The sequence below is a fragment of the Pyrgilauda ruficollis genome, unplaced genomic scaffold (genome assembly GCF_017590135.1).
Source record: "Pyrgilauda ruficollis isolate IOZ18807 unplaced genomic scaffold, ASM1759013v1 scaffold275, whole genome shotgun sequence".
In the NCBI taxonomy this organism is placed as follows: domain Eukaryota; kingdom Metazoa; phylum Chordata; class Aves; order Passeriformes; family Passeridae; genus Pyrgilauda; species Pyrgilauda ruficollis.
Genome location: NW_024524100.1, coordinates 25327 through 47535, shown reverse-complemented (window position 1 = coordinate 47535; position 22209 = coordinate 25327). Strand labels below are relative to the sequence as shown.

Sequence of the window (22209 nt, the reverse complement as noted above, 5' to 3'; positions counted from 1 at the left end):
TGCATATAGGACAGGGATCACAGTACTGGAGCTCCTGAGGACTAATCCTGTGGCTGTCGTTCTATAGGAGAGTCCAGCCCTGCTTGTGAGAACTCCCAGTCAGGTGGAAACTGCCTTCACCTGCGTTGCTGAGTAAAACTGCATCCATTTTTCTGGTCCTGAGGCAGAATTCCATCTTCTCTGGACTGTGTGTACTTGGGGGGCCCAGGGTAGTGCCCAGTGATCCTCGGGTATGGGTTTTCATCAGTTCAGAGTGCTTAAATACAGGAAGAATGGTTCTGTAGAGGAGTAGAAGCAGTCTTGCATTTCTGAAACTCCATATGTGCACTGGGTTTGGCATGAGGACATAGAGATCTTCAAAGAGCTAAACCTGCTGGGTGAGGTGGAGAGACAGTGCTCACACAGTCTTACCCCTACTGGGATATTCTGCATACTCTTACTCCCCAAAAGTGCTGGGACCCTAACAGCCAGTGTAGGGTATGAGAGGTGCCAAAACCAGACCCAGGACAGGGTAAGCTGTACAAAAGCTGCAGTTTGTTTTTTGCTTCTTGGGCTGTTTGATGCAGCAGTATGGACACAGCTGTTACTGCAATCATCTGTCACTCTCTGGTTGTTTTTCTGCATCTGGTAAATTTCTTTTGTTGATCCCTGAGCCCATCCCATAATAGCCACAGTACTGTGCTTGAGATGTTATCCTTCTGAAATACTGAAGGTGTTTGCTGCTCCTTGCACAGGTATGGTCAGATTGTGTGCTGTCCTTTGTATGTGCACAGAGTGTGTTCTGTGTATACTGAAAAACATTTATTCTTACTGGCATTAACATTTGAATTAACTAAAGCTCGCAGAGTTTTGCTGATGGGAGGTGAATCATTGTGTACAAAATATTTCCACTTCTCCCTAATCTTGGACAAAGAGGACACGGCAAATCCTTTCTACTACTATCTATTTGCAGTGAGAGACCAACTGGAGTAAATTTACCTGATTATCTCATAACCTCAGAAAAAAAGTTTGTGGTGATTCAGTTTGCAGGGGCTAGTTTATTCAAACCAGCTTCCCAAAATGCACTATGCACAGTGCTTTATTTCCCTTCTGAACTTATCACATGTTTTAATTAGTAGGCAATGTTTTCCAGCTCAGAACTCAGAAATTCTGCACAGGTGAGCTCCTTGTGCACTGAATAACTTGTCCTTTATCAAAGAGTCATCCCTCTTGTGTCTTGCTGGCAGTACATGATGTGCATTGATTGTGGACAGTGATCTGTTTAATTAGCTTGTTCTTGCATCTTGTAAAAAAAAAAAGGGCCACAGGTACCAAACCCAAGAGATAACAAAAAGAACTTAGAACATCTTCAATTACAACATTCTTTTTATCAAACTCTGAATTTAAACTATCTGGAAAACAGATTATGAGTTCTTGTAGCTGCAAATTAACACAGTGAGGGCTTTCTGCTTATAACCAATACATAGCTCATCAGGGTTTGAGGGTTTTTGTTTTTTTTTTGTGATTTCAGCCCTTACGTCTGTGTTGGAGAGCCCAGGGTTTTATTTAATAAAACTAGTGTAAATTGACTCATTACATGTTATTCTGAATTCAGAATGGCATTTCTAAGATCCATACAAACTGGAGCCTGTTATTATCAGTAAAGTACTTTTAAAACCAAAATGACATTTTTTTGTTGACTTTGAAAAGGTTTGGTTCCTACTGAGGATATAAGAGAAGGATGAACAGACCTAAAGTGTTCAGTAACATAATGGATAAAAAGATATTATACAGGTACCTGCATAGGGTAATATACAATTTGAGTGGACATGAATACAGACAAATGCTGACATAAAGTCATAACGAAGGTCGCACAGACCAAAAGGTGCACTGGAACAGACATGACATTTTTTGGGCAGTATCATCGCTGGAATTGAATGCCATGTAAAGTGATATGTATATGAATGTGTAAAGTGATACAACTTCTTTAGGAAACCTACAGGGAAGATTGTCAAGTTCTCAACTAAAAAGCAAAAGTTGGAGTAATATATAATATGCTAGCTGAAAGCCTGGTAAAAATTTTTGTAGGGCAGAGAATTATTTCATAGCAAATGCCAAAAATTGCTTGGATTCTTTTACTTTTTTTCTTTCTTATTAAAACTGTAAATAAATATTTATTTTTAAGACCGGGGAAAGGAGAGGAATGAGAGTAAGGGAAAAGAATGATAAAATAATAAGAACTACTCACCTTCAGAGAACAGAGGAGTTAGCCTTAAATCCTCCTTCCTTTTCTGGAAAAGATAAAGCCAAGGGCAATGGTATTGGGAAACATAATGGGTTAAGTTCTGTAATAGCATCAATGACATGGAAAAAATGAGTATGAAATGCTTGTTTATCAAACGTTTTCCAGCTCAGAAATCAGTCTGCATATCTTAGCATTGAGTAACTTATGCATTGAGTAACTTGTCCTGTGTTGTTGGCAGTACATGATGAGCCTTGATGGTAGACTGTGATCCATTTTGTTAGGTTACTCATATGTCTGTAAAAAATCTGCCCAACTACGCACACACACAAAAAGAGCTATAATTAAAAGAACGGAGGGATTTTCTTTATTTTTTTTTATTGTTTACCAATGAACCTTTCAGCATCCGTTTGTAAATGGATCTGTAAATGGCCTGAACTTGAGGAGTAAGTAAATACCTTCTCATATGCCTGTTAGGAGTGCAGGGAAATCTTTTCTTGAGAATGCTTTGAAATCCAAAAGGACAAGTGGGTAGAAAGAAGAATATATTCTCAGAAACAGGCTCATTAATAACTGCTGCAGTTGAGTCAAACTAGCAGAGGAAGCCTATGAATCACAGTCCGTTTAAGCTGGGTGGGTGTAAATTTTCCTGTTGCTCACACAGTTCTGTTGATTGGCAGGTGGTTTCTTTGAACTAAGGGAGTGTATAGAAATTAATCAGACTCATTAGGTTGTGTCCAGTATATTTCTGATCACTGTCTTTCATTTTTATAACCACAGAACCCCCTTCACCTGCAGATGAGCTTAGAAAACTCACTGAGTTCTGATGCTGACGTCACTTTCTCGATCCTCGCGATGAACAACTGGTACAATTTCAGCCTGATGCTGTGCCAGGAGGAGTGGAACATCACAGATTTTCTCTTCCTCACACAACAGAGCTCCAAGTTCCACCTGGGGTCCATTATAAACATCACAGCAAACCTCACTTCAACCAATGACCTTCTGAACTACTTGCAGTTTTATCTGGAGAGCATCAAAGACACGACGTCGACCGTGGTGATGTTTGGGTGCGACATGGAGAAAACGCGGAGGATTTTCGAGATAACCACGCAGTTTGGTGTGATGCCTCCAGAGCTGCACTGGATTATTGGGGATTCACGGAACGTGGAAGAGCTGAGGACAGAAGGTTTACCCCTCGGTCTCATCGCTCACGGCAAGACAACTCAGTCGGTCTTCGAGCATTACGTGCAGGATGCCATGGAGCTGGTAGCCAGGGCTGTGGCAGCAGCCACCATGATCCAGCCTGAACTGGCTCTCATTCCAAGTACAATGAACTGCATGGACATGGAGGAGAGGAATATCACTTCAGGCCAGTATTTATCAAAGTAAGTTTTGCCTTTTTTTTTTTCCCCTCAGGTAATATTTGCTGTACTGCAAGAAAAATAATTTTCTTCTCCCTCCCACCATTCTCTGTGGGTTAGCTGTCATGCTGCTTACCCTCCCTCACAAACATGTTTGTTTCAGTATTTTCTCCTGCTTCTTTACTTCTGGGCAGATAATGAAATTTTGACTTTGCCACTGGGAGAGAAGCCAGAACTTCGAGATTCTGGTAGAAGAAGACACTGCTCCACAGAAGTAGAGATCACATAGTAAACATAGGCTAGGTTACAGACTGTGCTCTGAAACTTGTATTTATATTTATTCATGTAAAGTGGGCTACTGTCAAATTCTCTGAGATTTTGAGTGTCAAAAACACAGAATATTTGCACTGTCTAAGTCTTTGGACAATATAAAGATGAGTAGTAGCCCTTGATATTTTGCTTCCATGGAAAAAAGAGGAAAAAGATGCACCTTCATCTCCTCAGAGGGCTTCTTCTGGTGAGAGCGCTCAAAAGTACAAAGTGCTGCCTCTGCTGCATGTCACTATATAGAAGCTATTCCCAAAACTCCTTGGGTGTTCCTGTCTAGAAATATTATAGTTTTTAACATATGAGTGGAAAACTTGCATAGTTCTCTTTGAAAACAAGCAAAAATATCTTGGCTAACTACATTAATTCATCACTTAATCTACATCCAGCGACTGTTGCATGTTTTCGCCCCATTACATCTGGTTTTCACCTTAAAGATTTTGTTGGACAGAGTTAGGATAAAAGTTCTTGAGGCTTTTTTTGAAAAACATATTTTTTTCTTGGATATGTCTGCACAATAATGAATGCATTATTAACAGCACTGCTCAAAATACAACCATTTGAGACCCCAACATTTCCTTAGTCCACATGTCCATTGAAAGTCAAAAACTCTTTGTTTCCAAATAGTGCAAGATGACTTGGGAAATAAACACTGGACCAACTCACAATACCGCTGTGACTTGTGATGTTTATTTTGCCACATTATTCTGGATATTTTAACTGAAAAGTAAAAGTCAGTAGGAGCCTTCTTAGAGTAACAAGAGGATAGCAGTTTTATTAATAGGCTTTTTGAGGTTTGAAGAAGAGATTTAAAAAAAAAAGAAAACAAAAGTAAAACACTTAAATGTATCCTTGAAAAATAATTCATCATTGATGCTCTCTACAGAGAACCATTAGCTTTTGTTATATTTTGGGAGACAATATGCAATTTCACATCTGTGAAATTTCTTTTCCCTTCATATTGGTAAAGGTATTGTGGAAGTGAAAGAGAGAATTGTATGCCTTGTTTCTTTCCCCTACACATTTGCTTGTGAGCACTATTAAAGAGAAAATAACAAGTTAGAGAAACCCTTGTCCTGAAGCAGTGCAGCTGTTTTTGCAGAGTATGAGCCAGACAGGTACCTGACGGCCAGAACTGATGCGTTTGTGTCAGCAGCATAACTATTAACTCTTGAGTGGTGCCATTAATTTCTCAGGTGTGACACCCTGATGAATGGCTTCACTGTGACCAACCTGGTCCCTCTCACCAGGGTTTTTAGGCATTTTTAGCCTCCAAAGATGAAAATTTTGTCTGGTGCTTAACTGCTTTTTACTAATGAGTGCATTTTTCTGTCTGAGTGGACCCATGTGTCTTGGTGGGAAACCTTGTAGCTGCCATGCATGGGGATGGAGAAGGGGATGAAGGAGAAGAAGCAGTGCACAGACCTCTACCTTGCCTCTCTGCAAGGGCTGGATGAATAGCAGCCCCACTCTCTGGCACAGCCAGAGCTTCTTCTGCCAGCACTGATCTCATACCTTGGCTGTGCAGACATTTAAGTGAACTCAGGAGCAGAATAATGAGCTAGTGCATGGCAAAGCATGCTTATATCTGCATGGATATGCGTATAGATGTACAACTCCCTGAAGACTTTACTGTTGTAGGTCACTGTCCATTATTCCTCTTACAATGAGATTGATTCCCTCATCTATTCTTGCCTGCTCACGGGAGCATCCTTGTTGATGGAACAAGGCATTAAAATTCCAAACCCTCATCTAATCTTATAGCTTTAATTAGTCTTACAGCTGTAACTCAGCTTCTTGGGTAATTTCATCAACCTGCTATTTCAAAGATCCATAAAATCACAGAATAGTTTGGGTTGGAAGGGACCTTAAATGGCACATCATTCCACCCCCTCCTCTGTGTAGGGACACCTTCCGCTATTCCAGGTTGCTCCCAGCCCTGTCCAACCTGGTCTTGAGCACTTCAAGGGATGGGGCAGCCATAGCTGCTCTGGGCAACCAGTGCCAGGGTCTCCCCTCCGTCACATGGAAGAACTTATTCCCGGTATCCCATGTAACTCTGTCCTTGGCAGTTTGAAGCCATTCCCTCTTGTCCTATCAGTAAGAAAGCCCTTCAGCTCTGTTAGAGTTCCTTTAGGGATTGCAAGGCTACTAAAAGTTCTCCCCAGAACCTTATATTTTTCCTTGCCAATTCTAGTTCTTGCCTCCAGTAAGCTTCCCAAAAAGAGAGGTGGAATAATCCAATCATCAAGACTGAGAGAAAACTATTTCATTAAGTCATTCTTAAATATACTTCAAAGATACTGCTGGAGAGTGATAGTACTGCTAAAGGTCTAAGGAGCAGTTCTTGTATAAAAGCACATGAGAAACAAAGCTGAAATGAGCAAATTACACACTTTGGACTCATTGTTGAAACTGAAGTGACTCTGATAAAGCTTTGATGCAGTTATCATCGACTGTCAGTGTGAATGTTATCTCCCATATATTGACACAGCATCAAGAAAATTCATTCAGCTGTCAGACTTGAAGATCTGGCCCTTCACCTTCTGAAATTTGTGCAGGCTGTCTTTCCATACAGATCTGTCAGTAGCCCTTCTGAAACAGTGCTGCTCAGATACTGCCAGTGCGTTTGTGCAGTACCCAGCACTTGTAATTCCCCAAGATTCACACTGGAGATTTCTAGCTTAAGAAGTGTAGCCAGAGCCTCTTATCTGTTTCCTAAAGTTATTGAGTAAAGGAGTTTTCAGTTGAAGTTGCTGGCATGAGTTTCACTGGTGCTGCTCACAGTGCATGCAAATGCTCAGCAGCCGCAGCTGCTTGCCTATAAAACAAAGTGTTGTTAAAATGCTTCTCCGCACGGTTCCCATCATTTATTTGATTCATGTTCTGTCACTGCAAAAAAATACAGAACATGCAAATCAGCTGCAAAGGTAAGCCACTAACTTGATAAGGTAGTGAAGTTGTGCATTCAAATGGTGCTAAATCTCTCTCAGGTACCTGCTCCTAACAGAACCACTGAACAGGTACAGAGGGCTTGTTCTGCCCTCCTGGGGGTGCTTACTTCTACTGTGTGAGTCAGGGAACAGCATGCATTAATTCCAGAAGTCTCCTTCCACCTTCAGAAAACTAATGTAATGCATTTTTCCGTGGCTTCAGTTACTCCCAAAGCGCCTGCTTTGCAGCATTCTCATGCCCAAGTCATGCTGTATCAGCAACACGGGGCCAAATTCATGAGAACATTGCAAGCTTATTCCATCTGAGGACTTGTTTCCCTCAGTTTTTGGCATTTTTGTGAACTGCTAAGTCTTTTGTGCACATCTCCTAAAAAAAACATTTCATGCAGGTCCATCTCCACACATGGAATGGTTTTACTGTTACTGTCACAGTGATGGCTTTGGCTTGTATGCCCAGCAAGGCTTGTAAAGAAGTTGCACAATTTTTTACAGAGACTGAGGGAGATAAAAGTAAGAGAGAGATAAAACCCAAACAAGTTTATGGGCACATAAACCTTCCTTTAGTGCTAAAGATTGCCTGCTCCCATAAACTTTGTCTTGATAGTGTTTACATACAGAAACAGGGAAGTTACACCATCAGATAAGAAGCATGGATTAGGAGGGAAGGAGTGGGCAAACAGTGGCAGATACCACTGATAAGTGGAGCTATAGTGTCCTTTAACACTGGACTAAATGGTAAAGGATTTAAAACATGAAAACTGCATTTATAGTTTATATATGTTTATATTTGTAAACACGTCTGCCTTTTTAGGCATGATTTCCAGACCCAAGCTAGCACATGTACAGACCATCTGCTTTTGAGAGTATTGCCTGTGTCATCTTTCTCCAAACTCAACCTAGTCAAAGGAGACTGAGCAAGAACTGTGAAGCTGCCTTAGAGAAGGCTATCACAGACACAACCACATTCAAAACTAAATAATTTACTTTCACAAATTTACCTTTGCAAAGGGCTAAAATTTATATGACTTTGAGACTTAAACAGCACAGAGTTTTAACTGTTAAAACCCCATAAAATCATAAAAAATCATCAAAACAAAGTGTAGAGACTGGACAGAAGTATGTATGTAGCACACTTGCAATTGATTTATCATTTTTAAATCAATTTAAGGTTATTTTTTATTCTCTGTAACTATTGATAAGCAGTTAACTCTACTTAAAAGTTTATGTCTTCCTTATTGAGGCTGGAATGACAGCCTTTATACTTCTTCCAACACTTCTTTCATCCAATTCTCAGGATTAATGTGAAGTGCTATATTCTGCCACAACAGCTGAGTAGTCTGTCTTCTGAATGCCTCTTACTGAAAAAAAATGTACATGACTTGCTTTGCACCATATTAGCAACAATTTAACTCGGTTGTTTTTAATGGAACCAGTGTTTTAAGGCTTGTGCAGCCCCTGCCAAATGCATAACAGCTCTGCTGTTAGCAGCATGCAGTTCAGCTAGTCATGGTGCTCACAATGAAAAGGATTTTCTGCTTCAAACACTTAATTCCTACTGAGTTCTCAGCTTCTTTATTCATGTAGTTTTTAGCTTCTTTGATGATGGCTTGCCAGAAGCTGAATTCAACAGGCACAGAGGACAACTACTGGCAAACACTGCCTTCCAACACAAAGGAAATATGCAACTTTATTGTCAGTATTTGGAATAGTAAATTCCTGGAATTCTCAATGCAAAATGTGCAGTGCAGAACCGGCACGCTTCATGAGTTCTGCTTCAATGGCAGCGCGGCACTTTTAAGAACATTACTTTTGCACATTTTTTTTTTAAACCTGCTTTTTTGGATTTTTTTTTTTTTTTTTAAGAATTAAAACTGACTGTCCTAGAGCAACCATCTTTCACTTTCTTCCTTTACTTTTTTCTGAAGTGTCTAACAGTGATTTACCAATGCCAAATTTGCATTTTTGAATCCAGATTGGTTCGCTTGAGAGTGCTTGAAAGCTGTTGACAGCACTTCAGTAGCCCCTCTTATGTAAGCTAGATCTTACTGAGATTGTAGCATTTTTCTTGGAAGGACATTTCATACATAATTTCCACTCTTCCATTTTCATATGTATTTTTATCTAGGAAAGTGACAGCAGATCTGGTGAGTTCAGCTTAGAACTAACCTGTGTTTCATCAGTTTGTAAGGCAAAGGTAACTAAAAAAATTACTGTTCTTGTACTCATTTTTTCTAGTAAGTAAAAAAATACATCTTTCCCGAGGAGTTTTCATTTGCATTAGATAGGTAGGGGAGCATCCCCATATGATTTAGTCATAAATTATGTGGCTGGTTCATTGTACCACAGGATCTATGTGCTATTAATGGTCCAGGTGTCCAGCAACATTCCCACCTACTCTCTTCAACATAAATTCATGGTTCAGCTGCCTGCTTCTGATTCCCCTGCTTTCTCTCTCCAACAGGTTTTTAGCCAACACAACTTTTGATGGTCTTAGTGGCCACATTAAGGTGAAGGGCTCATCCATTGTCAGCTCAGAAAAGAATTTCTTCATCTGGAATCTGCAGCATGATCCCATTGGAAACCCGATGTGGACACGCCTAGGGAGCTGGCAAGAAGGGAAGATCATCATGGACTATGGCATATGGCCAGAACAGGCACAGAGACATAAAAGTCACATGCAACACCCCACCCGACTGCACCTGAGGGTGGTGACTCTGATTGAGCATCCCTTTGTCTTCACAAGGGATGTAGATGATGAAGGTCTTTGCCCAGCAGGGCAGCTGTGCCTGGACCCACTGACCAATGATTCAGGTGTGCTGGACAACCTGTTTGAAACCCTGCAAGGGGGCAATGACACTGTCCCCATTGAGCTGAAGAAGTGCTGCTATGGCTACTGCATTGACCTGCTGGAGAAGCTGGCTGAGGATATGAATTTTGATTTTGACTTGTACATTGTTGGGGATGGAAAATACGGTGCCTGGAAGAATGGCCACTGGACAGGGCTGGTGGGAGACCTTCTTGCTGGTACAGCTCACATGGCTGTGACATCATTCAGCATCAACACTGCCCGAAGCCAAGTGATTGATTTCACCAGTCCTTTCTTTTCAACCAGCTTGGGGATTTTGGTCAGGACCAAAGACACTGCAGCTCCTATTGGAGCCTTTATGTGGCCACTTCACTGGACTATGTGGCTGGGGATATTTGTTGCTCTTCACATCACAGCTGTATTCCTCACCTTGTATGAGTGGAAAAGTCCTTTTGGAATGACCCCTAGGGGAAGGAACAGGAACAAAGTGTTCTCCTTCTCCTCTGCCCTCAATGTCTGCTACGCAATCCTGTTTGGAAGAACAGCTGCCATCAAACCCCCAAAGTGCTGGACTGGAAGGTTTTTAATGAATCTGTGGGCTATTTTCTGCTTGTTTTGTCTGTCGACATACACAGCCAACCTAGCTGCTGTCATGGTGGGAGAGAAGATCTATGAAGAACTTTCTGGAATACATGACCCAAAGGTAAAGCATGTCTGTTGTTACTAACTCAGCCTTTTTTTTTTCTCCACTCAAAATTCACTGCTGCATAATTTATGGTTTCTGACAAAATCAGAAAATAATCTTCGTGGAAAACTGTGGTTGCAATTACTTACAACCTGGTGGCATTTCAGGAGGAAAGTTCAGTGAGATAGGACCTTTAAACACCCTTAAGAGTGTAGGGGGAAGGATTTAGAAGATTGAAGGTGAGGAGAAAGGTGAAGTATTCTGGTACTCTCCACTGCAGAGAAGAATAGTGGGTTCTACATGCAGATTAAGGATTTGAGTTCAGTTCCATATTCCCTTTGATCAGACTTGTCTAAATCAGTTGGATGACTCAGGCCATCCTGAGATCCACTGAAACAAAATAGCTGCACAGAACAAGACGAAACCATTGATCTTCTCTAGGTAAAATTTTTCAAGTATTTCACTGGTCATAATGCTGCTGGCAAAGGCAGTGCTGGCAAAATTCCCCATGAATGCTAAATGAAACGTAGCAGCACTGTAATGTTTTGAAAATTCCTGCCTTATGCTTCAAAACAGTGGAATTCACTTTACGAGTAGTCAGGATTTGATCTGCAGTGCTGTTTCTGATGGGGAGCCATCATGGGAGGAGGTGAGCAGTGTTGTAGACAACCCATCTGCAAAGAGTTCAGACTTCCCAGAACTTCCTCCACCTGCTCTCTCCCTTTCCCCAAGGGGTCTTCAGTTGGAATTTAAGTCCAGTCCTTTTCTAAGACTATTCTTAATTTATTTGTCACTAAGTAGTGATCAGGAAAGCAAGGGGCATAATGGCTTTTAGAGAGAATAGATGGCTACAGATGACACCAGAGTATTCTCTGCACCCGACAGTCACTCCAGGGGACATGATGGCAGAGCAGATTTCCCTTGCTCATGTGGCACTTTCTGCAGTGAAGGTGTGATTGTATTACCCACAGTTTTGGGCTCGTAACCGATCTGCTGGTACAGAAAACATCCACCGTGTGTTTGTCTCAAGGGACTGAGCTGATAGATTGTTCCACTCTATAAAAGTAACTTTAATAACACAAGAAAGGGCATACATCTTGCTTTTGTAAATTGTGTGAATAAATGGTACATATGCCCCTCCAGACAGCAAAGGTCAAGCTCCATCTGTTACATCAGTGAAACCTCACAGTCAGGCTGATGACCAGACAGTTTTAACTGTGCAAGTGCAGTGCCTGATTCACTCCCTGCAATGTTAACTAGACGGTTTCTACCAAAAATGTTATAAACAAAGAGCAGCAGTTTTGTGGCTGACCCAAGGTGCTCTAAAATTGATTTATGGCTTAAAGCAAATTGCTTCTAATAATCTGCCATTCCCCTCCCAACAAAAAATATCATAAATATTGCATTAATATATTCATCAATGTAAGGCACAGAAGTCTGTTATATATGATTTCCTCAAAGCATTCTGAAGAAGCAGATGAGAACTTTCAGCTGAATTTCCCCAGTGCCAGGGATATCTCTGTTACACTGTTGTATGAAGCCACAGTGTTGGTTTGAAAATGAGGTTAGTCCTCTACTCTTTGCATGGGCATCTCCTCATCCATCAAATCAAATTGCATGAGATTACATCCTATTTTCAGCATTATTGCTGTGAGCACATGCAGTGTTTTTAAAACAGGTGTTGGGAGATTTCTGCAGCTCCAAGGAAAATTAAATTATTCTAAAGCTGTGCTGTTGAAGCTTAGTGCAGAACATTGAAGCATGTCAGGTGCCACAGACACAGATCTTGGTCCAGAACAGAAACACAGATGACTCCTGGTTAGTAGCCTCAGTGATTCCATAACATCAGTGGGATTACTAGCCTTTCCTGGAAAAGCACTTCTCTGCTTTATGGAATAAATCTAAACCTCTGAGTAGTTACCAGTTCCCATTGTAGGAATAAGAAACACAGATTTTAGGAAAGAAGAAGATTGCCTGCCATTACATGAGCTGCAGAGTAGTTTTGTTTGTGTCATTCATGCATTTGCCTCCAAAGTCTTAGTCTGAAAGAGTAGTTGTAATAGAAAGTGCACTGGTTTAACCTTGCTCACACAGGACCCTGAGCTATGGCTATTCAAAGTTCTCTCTAAGAGTTAAAGCTTTGGTTTAGGAAATGTTTGGGCCACAGCAGTCACACATTTACAGGCACCACTTTAGTTAGTTACTTGCAGCGTTTTTTATGTGACTAAAAGATTTTATGTTTGGGTTTTTCTTCCCAGATATGTTTACCTCTTTCTTTTTAGTGGTGGAGACTCATTTCAAAAGGAAGGCAGCAGGAGGGAGAAATAACCTTTTAATTTAAATATACTTCTAAATATCCTTCTACTGCTTTCAGTATGCATGTGCCCTTTGTACTGTGCTTTTGAAATTTATTTAAAAAACAAAGCCTAAAATAGAGGAGCAGCTTTCTTGAGGTGATGTAAGACATGTAATTTCTTCAGGCTGTCAGCCATAAATGGCAAATCCCATCTAAGGTTGTGAACAGTCAGGAAGGACAGAATTAGAGCTATCTCAGTTGGACCTTTAAATGCACTAATGATATAGAAGAGAATATAGAAATATCATCAAGCTGCTGAAAGGAGGAGCAGCCACTGAGACAGAAACCAGAGCAGAAGGAAAGCAGTGTGAGGAATGAGAATTAATTTACTGGAATATGTCTTGAATTTGGGGAACTTGCCATATATTTTCTGTGTAAGAATCTTAACTAGGGCAGGCCACTAAAGCCACACTCCTGCAGTGTCCATCAAAGGTGGCTGCCCCCTTTCCTAGGAGGTACAACAGTAGCCAACAGGTTGTAGAGATCTTGAAGCAATGTCCTACCACCTTAAAATTTAATTCTTCTAAGAAAATGGGCAGTTTTGGGCCAGAGCTGCCCCCTCCCCCTCATTTTCTAACTGTACAGGTCTTAGACATCATCTCTTGCCAGTGGAAACTGGCAAATACAGCTTTTGTGTCCACTGGAACACATTCAGCCTCCTATTTGCGGACAAGGAGATAGGATAGCTACAGGATAAATGTGCTGGCTGCCCAGATGGAACATGCATCCATGTCCTGAATCCCTCTTAAGAAGCTCTACATGGCAAAGATGTTTAAAAGCTTTTCTACAGACAGACAACACAGAGAAAAAGCATTGTATTTGTATAACTTCATTTACTTTTACCTCTTCTCTTGTCTGAATCATGCTGGCTCATTTCACTTTTTCTCCTAATGTCACTTCTTAGGTTGCACAAAAATATTATACCATTATTCTTTGTCAGAGTGCCTGGCACCCAGGTACACAACCAGAGCTGAGTTCTTTCCAAGGTTCAGATATTTCTCCTCCAGGCATGCAGACCAGGAACCTGCCTGGGGGATGGTCTGATCACAGAATCACAGAATGGTTTGTGTTGCAAAAGAGATTAAAAACCACCTGGAGTTGCCATGGGCAGGGATACCCTCCACCAGGTTGCTCAGTCATATATATTTTACTCTTTGTACAGCCACATGTAAGTCCTAGAAAGAAGATATTTTACTCTGCAGAACAACTCATGGCAGGTGATTCTGCAGGATTCCCCCGAGAGTGAAGTTTTTTTAGTGGCAAAGGGACCTGAATGGCTTTTGGGTTTTTCATGCCAGAACACATATTGGGGATACACCATTATGTCGTGAGTGTGTTGGGTAATTCAGGATATTTGAGGCAAAAGAATTCTGGAAGCTCATAGGGCAGAAGAAATATTTCAAACATGCTAAGATGGAAGCAAACAGCATCAGAAGGGAGAGGAGCTGGGCAGATTTTCCATAAGGTAGTCCAACACCTGGCCTTCCGTTCTGCAAAAAGTGTTGTTCTTTCAACAATTTAATGAGGGTTTTGGGTGCTATCTGCCCATTGTGACTTTTGTGACAGCTGATAGCTTTTCTTTTCCATCTTTACTACACACTTGAGAAGCCATTTACTCTGGTTGTATTCTTACTACTCTGCATCAGTTTACCTTCAAAAACACCCCTTGGCAGTGGAAAAGTTCCTTTCTGCATTATATTTTGACATAAAATATAGAAACTATTTAGCTTCATTTAACAAAAAGAGGGCTACTCCTTTGGGTCCCATCACCAGCAATTTCACTGTGTTGTCTCTCCTAACTTTACATGCCTGCAATGAAGAGGTAAGATATTATTAGTCAGTCAACTATACCTTAACAGTTATATTTGGTACAGATAGGCTGCTGTTAAGGCACTGGCTTCAGGACAAGATCATCTAAACCATTCCCTGGAAGTGCCTCCTCTCTGCCATGAATTATGGTGTTTTCAAAACCCACCAAAAAAAAAAAAAAGTGCCCCAAGAAATACACTGCAAACACCTACAGTCACTCTGGAAAGTTCCACCCAGCAAGTCCTCCAAACAGTCTTGGTGTGCATTGGGATTAGTCCCCAGAAACCTCCAATCTTCTCCTTGTTCAGTGCCTGAAGACTTGCTCTTATGAGATGCCCACATTTTTATTACAATATGTATCTAGATATATAAAACATGAGGGTGCAAGCTCTCATGTCTGGTTTATGAGCATCTCAGTTAATTTAGAGGCCTTATGGCCTTTATTATATCAGTTGAATACTTTGTGTTACTGGTATTAAAACTGTCCAGAAATACAACTGGCAAGAAATTGCAGATGAGCTTTAGCAATGGCAAATTACAGAAAAAGAAAGGTCAAGCCACTCTGTAGTTGGTCCCTCATTAGAGGCATGATTCAAGTACTCCTTTTTATAATGATATTTTCCATTGAGTTCAGCAATTTTTAGAGTAAGGCCAGAACTGTTGTGTGTTTATTGGTAAATTTTCTTCCTGAAAAAGGAATTTTTGTAGGAATTACACTAATGGAAATTATTGCTGTGGTCTTTCACTGCAGCAGCCTGAGATGAATCATTATAAGGGGCACCACTTGAACTGCTATGTGTTAAATAGATAATGAAGTAGCATTTATTTAAATATGCATTAAATGCTCTAAATTGTTTAGCAAAAAAATCAAGTTACAAACTCAGTGGAATTTTTAAAAATCTTACTACTGCCATGGTGTTTAGTATTTGTACAGGACCACAGGTTTCTTTTTACAACTAAAAGAAGAAACCACAGAGCATGTGTTTCTGTGAAGGAAGTTACTGGGCACAGAAAGGTCATGATTCACAGCATCAGAGCCTGCTAATTAATACATGGTGATTTTCTGAGTATTAATGAGTCAGTGAAGGATTTGAACTCAAAAGGACTTTCAGTGTCACAGAGAGGAAAGTGAAAACCTCTCAGACAAAGGCAAAATTGAGTATCAAGCTCCAGCTAGAATAAAGAATTGCAGAGCTGTCTCGTACAGGAATGAAAGGCACCTGCAATTCATGGAGGTGCAATCTTGACTTCTTTAGTTTCCCCATGCAATTTATGGTGATGAACATTTCACTTGTTTAACTTCCCCATCACCTCATTAAAGATTTCTTGCTAAAGTTACAGCTTTGGAAGTTCAGAATCTGTCCAACTCAGATCTGTTTCATTCTGATGCCCATTTTATCAGACAATGCCTGCAGTGTTCTGCAAATCAAGTTTCCTTTCCCAATGAAACATGGGTTTTTATGCCTTCTTGACAACACTTATCTTTTTGTTATCTTTGCATATTAACTTTTACTGCTTGAGGTCTTCATCTACACACATTGCCTCACTCTGTCACTGACTGCCCTGGCTGCTTTTCACCTCCCCTCATTGTTTCAGGCAAAGAATTTAGGGGTAGGTGTGGGAGAGAGGATGTCCTGCTGTCTTCAATCTGTGTGGTGCAGGTCGTAAAGGTTGCTCTTCAAGCACCAGAAGGAATTAATGTGTTTTAGCATTTTCCCGTCTCTGTGGGTTTCAGTTTCTTATTCTCAAGCTAAATACCTAAATACTTAAATGTCATAACATATTTTGAAAAAAGGAAAGTGAGCCCATGACCAGAAATAGCAACTGCGTCATGGGTGGGGCTCAGACCCTTGCAAGAAATAATGCAAGTGGAGAATTACAAGAAGATGTTACTGAAGTAACTGGCAAAAAGTAGCAGAGAACAGTGAAGATGCAGAAGCTGATCTTACCACCTGCAGGTAGAAGGTCATTGTGTAGCTGACTTAGCAGCATGGAGAATGTTTATTATTGTTCATGAAAGTCACAGCCAATGTGATCTACAGAGACCAGAGTGCTAGTCTGGCTCACCCTCCTGGAGACAGAAGTCCTGCACTGATCCACTGGATTTCAGAGATGACAACAGTCCAAGTCCCCTGGAAGAAATAGTGGTTTTCACTGAGTGCATTAAGATTTGACTGAACACCAGGTAAAGTCAAATATTAATGTCTATATTTCACTGAGCAAGAGGCCAGGGTATCCAAATATGGCTGTAATTTTTCCTTTACACTTCATGCTTAATACATTCCTCACTGATTCCAAGAAGTAAAAAATCCCGTTCTGTTCCCACGTTGGATCTGTCCGTAAGGACAGGACTCCCTCGGATTTACCTTCATTTGGTGCTCTTGAACCCAAAGCAAATAGCAAATAGTGCTGAAGAAATGAGGGCAGTGCAGGTAGAGAGTTCCACCACCTACAACTGGAAACCTCTTCATCCTGGTAACTCATGGCGCCTTTACAACACGAACCCATTGTTTGTTCCTTTCCTGGAAAGCACAGAGCACTATTCCTGCCTTACAGGTTTAGGCAGAGGACTGTTTTCAGCCCTGGCACCCAGGGGACAGTTGCCACATGGCCAGGGGGTAGGAGGACTGACCTTCAACCAGCAACAGCTGGAACAGAAGAAATTCGTAAGAAAAAGGATTTTAAAGATGATGGTTTTGAAGATGGTAAACTACCTACACTTAAAGTTGCTGCCACATTAGCTTTCCTCCTTCAGCCCCCTCAGATGCTTGTAGAAATCTGCGATAGCTTTTCATCCAGAGACTGGAGACTCAGGATGGAAAAGGAATTCTCTATCCAGAAATCTTCTTTAGTATCTCTTTGGTAGCTTGAACATGTCCTCAGCCACACAGCTCTCCTTCACTTGTAATTTGAAAGGAATTTCACCTGCCTGACCGTACATTAGCCATGCTTTACAGGGAGCAAGCAGAAGAACATGCTGGATGAAGTGACTCCATGTGGAACATCTTTACAACTGCTTTCTGCTGAAGTGGAATTGGAAGCAGTGATCTACTGCCTTTTGGGAATTACATCCCTTCTTTTCCTCAGTCTACCTATTTTTCTTACTTATTTTACACTTTCTACCTTACAGTCCTCAGCTCTCCCAGAATAAATCACAGGCTAAAGATCCCTCTGTCCAGAAAACTCTTAGAATGCTGTTAAGAAACAGGGATAAACACACCTGCAAGTTCATATTCTCCAGAGTGCTCTTCCAACAGAGCTTTTTGCACTGCCCAGCACCTGAATCATCAGGGCAACTCTGAGAAATTAACCACAAACCTGAGTCCCCAGTTTCATCCCTGAGCTGAACAGTTTTTCCAAAACACAGAGGAGCAGAGCAGATCTTACATTTTATTATCAGCACTCACACAGGGACCATGAACACAAAGGTTATATTTTTGAGCAGAGACCTAAGTCACAGTTTCCTTTCATGTATTCCCTTATTGCAGTGAAGAGAAAAAACTGTCAGCACTGGACTCTGCACTTGTGTCCAGATTTTATGCCAGCTAATGACCTCTCTGAGCTGGATTCAAAGTGACAGAATTTTAAGGAAATCTGTCATTATGCTGACAAGGAAAGAATAAGCTCCACCGACACTTTTCACAACAGAGAACCGACAGCGTTGATTCAAATGCGTTCTGCAAACACCCTCTCCTGGAGGCCCTGGGAACATCTCAGCTTCTGAAGCCTAAACACATAGACCAGTTCCTGATCAAAACCTCCACTTCCAGAAGTTGAGCTGTGAATTTTCATCTGCTAAAATATGAAATTCATGTGCTTCACTGTGAATAATTTTCTTTCATCTCCCTCTGCACCCCATAAATATTCACCAGTTAGTTTCACTAGTTAGTTTTCAAAAACTCCTGCAGATAAGAAGGGAAAGCCCATGAACACTTTTATATTGGTTTGTGGTTGGTATTTTTTTTAAATTACTATTATTTCATTTGTTTTGTTCATTTTCCCCTGAAACTTTGCTTACCACTTCCAATTGTTTATATTTTCTTGCTGGGAAACCTATTGGTGGCTGGGAAACCACTGAAATGTGGGGGTTACATAAGGCAAAGAAAAATACTATTGCTTTATGTGTGAGAGACAGAAATGTCATTGTAAAACAGACTTCTAAAACCATGTCAGTTCTTTAACTAATGATATCCTCTGGTGATTAGGAACTGAAACTGAGCAGATTTTTAAGATTCTGCAGCAGTTGTCTGGCAGAGATCATGCTGGCAATTCTGCTGATACACAAGGTTCCCATTAAACACTGTGCTTGGTGTTATAACAGGTAACCAGCACTGTTGTTGTTGTGGAAGTGAACTACTACAACCTTTTGCACCATAGTGTTTCCTCAGAAGTTGTTAGAAAAGTTAGGAAAGTGCTTTCAGCCATGTTCCTCCTTTCTATATCTTACTTAAATTAAAAAACACCTTTACAGGTAGTGGTAAAAGCTAAATCCACATTGGCTGTGTCACTGAAGTGAGTGGTCACTGGCACTGCCCTCAGCTACATACTGGGTGGGCTTTTTCTCATTTCCAGCAAAAAAAGAGCTCACAAAGTTGCATTTGGGCATTGAAGAGGCAAACAGAATGAATGATGAAATGCTTCTCATGAGTTGAGATCATGATTAGAAATGGAGTTCCCAAAGCATTTTTCCTTCAGTCCCATTTCACAGAAGAGTTCTGAGCCAGACCCAGTGAGGCAGCTGCTGCACCCCATCAATCAGTTTTCTAGATTTCAGTTACATCATTGCTTGTAGAGAATAGCCACAATTTGCCTTCCCAATAGCTGCCCTGTTTAGATGTTCCTTGTCTCCTCACAGGTCCTAGCAAGCTCAAACTCCATGGGATCAGCAGGCAATATTGTACTGCCTACTTTTGTGGACCTGAGACCATAACTTTCTGTACCTGGAGTCTTACTGCAAAAATAAATGGCAACTGCATGGGATGCAAACCTCAAAATTATATTAAACTAAACCAGGGCATCGAGGGGGGAAAAGTCCTTGAGGTAAATAATTTGGTTTTGCAGCACTTAAAAGTCACACAAAAGCCAGAACCTGCTAGAAAGACCTTAAAACCCCACAGTCCCACAGCCTCGAGTGTGCCAAGGTTAACTGCTGCATTTTCAGTTTTAAATCCCAGCCTGCACTGAAGATTTCTGGGCCTGTTTCCTTTCAAGTTGGCATCTAGGTGTTCTCCTCAGCTGACAGCATTGCGTGCAATGGCAATGCATTATATAAAATGGAATGTGCCAAGTTATGCAAAACCCCTGTCACTCAGGATTGTGTTTTCCTGTTTCTGCTGCTGTGGTTTCATCACATTAATGTTTATCATGTTGGTATTTTCATGCATAATTGGCACCCCAAGCCATAGATGTATGCTGATGCCAAATTCATCTCAACATCTTCCCAAATAAAAAAAGTTCTCCACTTCCCACTCAGCAGATGTTTTAACAACAGCAGACAGAAACCAAGGAGATCTGGAAGCAGGGGGCCAAGTTGAGGGAGCTGGTAGCTGCAGTGTTTGCTTTCAGCAGCAAGAAGCACAAACATCATTTGTCTGGGAGCACCATTTTATGCAAGGCACAGAAGACTCTGAGAAGTCCCAAAGCTTGTCCTGGCACTGTCAGAGAAGTTATATGTACTGTAAAGCTCTTGTGTTTTCTTAAACATCACATGGCCTCCCTGTCTCAAGGGACCCAGCAGCCATTTCACTTCACTTTGTTTTCTTACACAGTGCCTCTTGTTTGTTTCCTTACCCATGATACGTTTTCTGCAGTGAGACTCATTCTTGGAAATGCTGGGCACAATCTGTGTGTCCTACAGTAGATACAGTCCTGAGAGGTCAGAGGGACAGCAGTGTTCACAGGGACACCAGTTCCAGAAATCACAGCTCTTTAGCCTATCTCCTGCACCTTCATGCTCTACTTCCCAGCAGCATGTTCTAGTCCTTCCTCTCAAGATTGCTGCCTTCACAGAAGATGGGACATCCTCCTGAGCCATCCGTCCCTGCCCTGTGCAGCAAGATCCTCTGGTCTTGGCATTCCACAGCCCTGAACCTGTAAAATCCAAGCCCTCAGTGCTCAAGACAAATGCTCAGGCCCCTCTGGCTCTGTGTCTCACCCACCTCTTGAGTCTGCCCCAAACATTAAACCAGGTCCCAATGGGATATCACCATGTGCATCATCACAACTTCATGTGTAACAGCTTCCTCACAGTAGAGTGTGGGGCAGGTTCCAAAATTTGGGGTGCACCTAAAGAATGGCCCCTCATGGTGCACACCGTTGCTTCAGGTGTAAAACAGTTCACTGATATGAAATCCATGATTTCCAGTATTTGAGATGCAAAAACTATACTGTTGGCTGCTGGAGCTGTCACACCTTTTTTTGGAGAGCCACTAACCAGCAGCACTAAATAATTTTTTAACCCCTTTTAGCTTCTAACAAATAAAATATTAAAATACGTTAGCAGTTAATAGCTTTTAACATAACCACTCAATTGATATATTCTTACTCTTACTGTTGGACTGCCCAGGCTGTTGGTGTTTCCCTGCTGAGGCTCACAGCCAACTGCAGTTGTTTGTGGTGACCCTGCCAGACAACACTCAAAGGGCTGGTTGCTTGATAAATGCTAATGGGTCTTCAGAAGAGAGATCCAGGGAAAATTTCTTCACCATAAGGGCTGTCAGGCATTGGAACAGGCTGCCCAGGGAAACAGTGAAGTCATGTTCCGTAGAGGAGTATAAAAGGCCTGTAGATGTGGCTCTTGGGGACATATTTCAATTATGGGGTCAGCAGTGTTGGGTTAGTGGTGGGGTCTAATCTTTAGGGTCTTTTAAGCCTGAATGATTCTGTGATTCAATGATCTGATAGTTAAAGAAATGTAAATATCCTTATTTGACATACTGCTGTTTTGCAATGTCTGTACCCATGACAATCCTCACATCTTGTGTAATGAATTTTCAAGCCAGGACAATTGTGGTGATGATTTTCTCGGGACAGAGAGTGCATAAACCCCACTTCACTGTTACCTCAGAGCCTCATCTAGGTCTGAACAAACCTTGCTCTTTCCGCTTCTTACAGGCACAGATATCCAAATGTGGAGGGACTTTGTAAGGCTATCTAAGCCAAGTGTCGTGAAAACTCTTATCCAGTGATGGATCTGCAGCTATTGCATTCATTTATTTTTAATTGTACTTGAGTCACCAGCAAACCTCCAGGCACTCTGGATACAAAAGTCTCAGCATTTCCTAGTGCCCTTTATCTGCTTTGTGGTGATTATTCACCTCTGACACTGAGTGTTGAATCAAGAAACACAATATATACACAGAAGTAGAGAATCCACATAGCAGAAATTACTCTAATTTCAACAGTTATTTCTTCCAGTAAGCTGGTCTTTATATTTTCAATTACTGGTATAAATGTAAGTAACTGCCTCCCCTGAATTACGAGTTTTATAAAAAATAAATACATACAATTCATTCTTGATTCTTCAAATGCTGATTTTTCAGACTTCATGATTTCTCTGAAGCCCTAGGCATTATTCCATTATTGGTATAGAGAAAACAGGAACACTCTCTCAATATAGGACTTTCAAAACATAAGAAAGACAAAAGAGAGAGAGCATGAGAAACAGAAAAGATTAGAAAAAAGAGACAAC

The 22209-nt window shown here is 41.1% G+C and overlaps 1 protein-coding gene across 1 annotated transcript in view; it reads left to right on the top strand.

Moving 5' to 3' along the window:
• The window catches only part of GRIN3A (glutamate ionotropic receptor NMDA type subunit 3A), a 66346-nt gene that overhangs the window by 20949 nt on the left and 23188 nt on the right, over positions 1–22209 (top strand). Inside the window, exons 2-3 of the mRNA XM_041471714.1 lie at positions 3002–3606; positions 9325–10372. Of these exons, the coding sequence (XP_041327648.1) occupies positions 3002–3606; positions 9325–10372 (1653 nt within the window). The remainder of the gene's footprint in view (positions 1–3001; positions 3607–9324; positions 10373–22209) is intronic.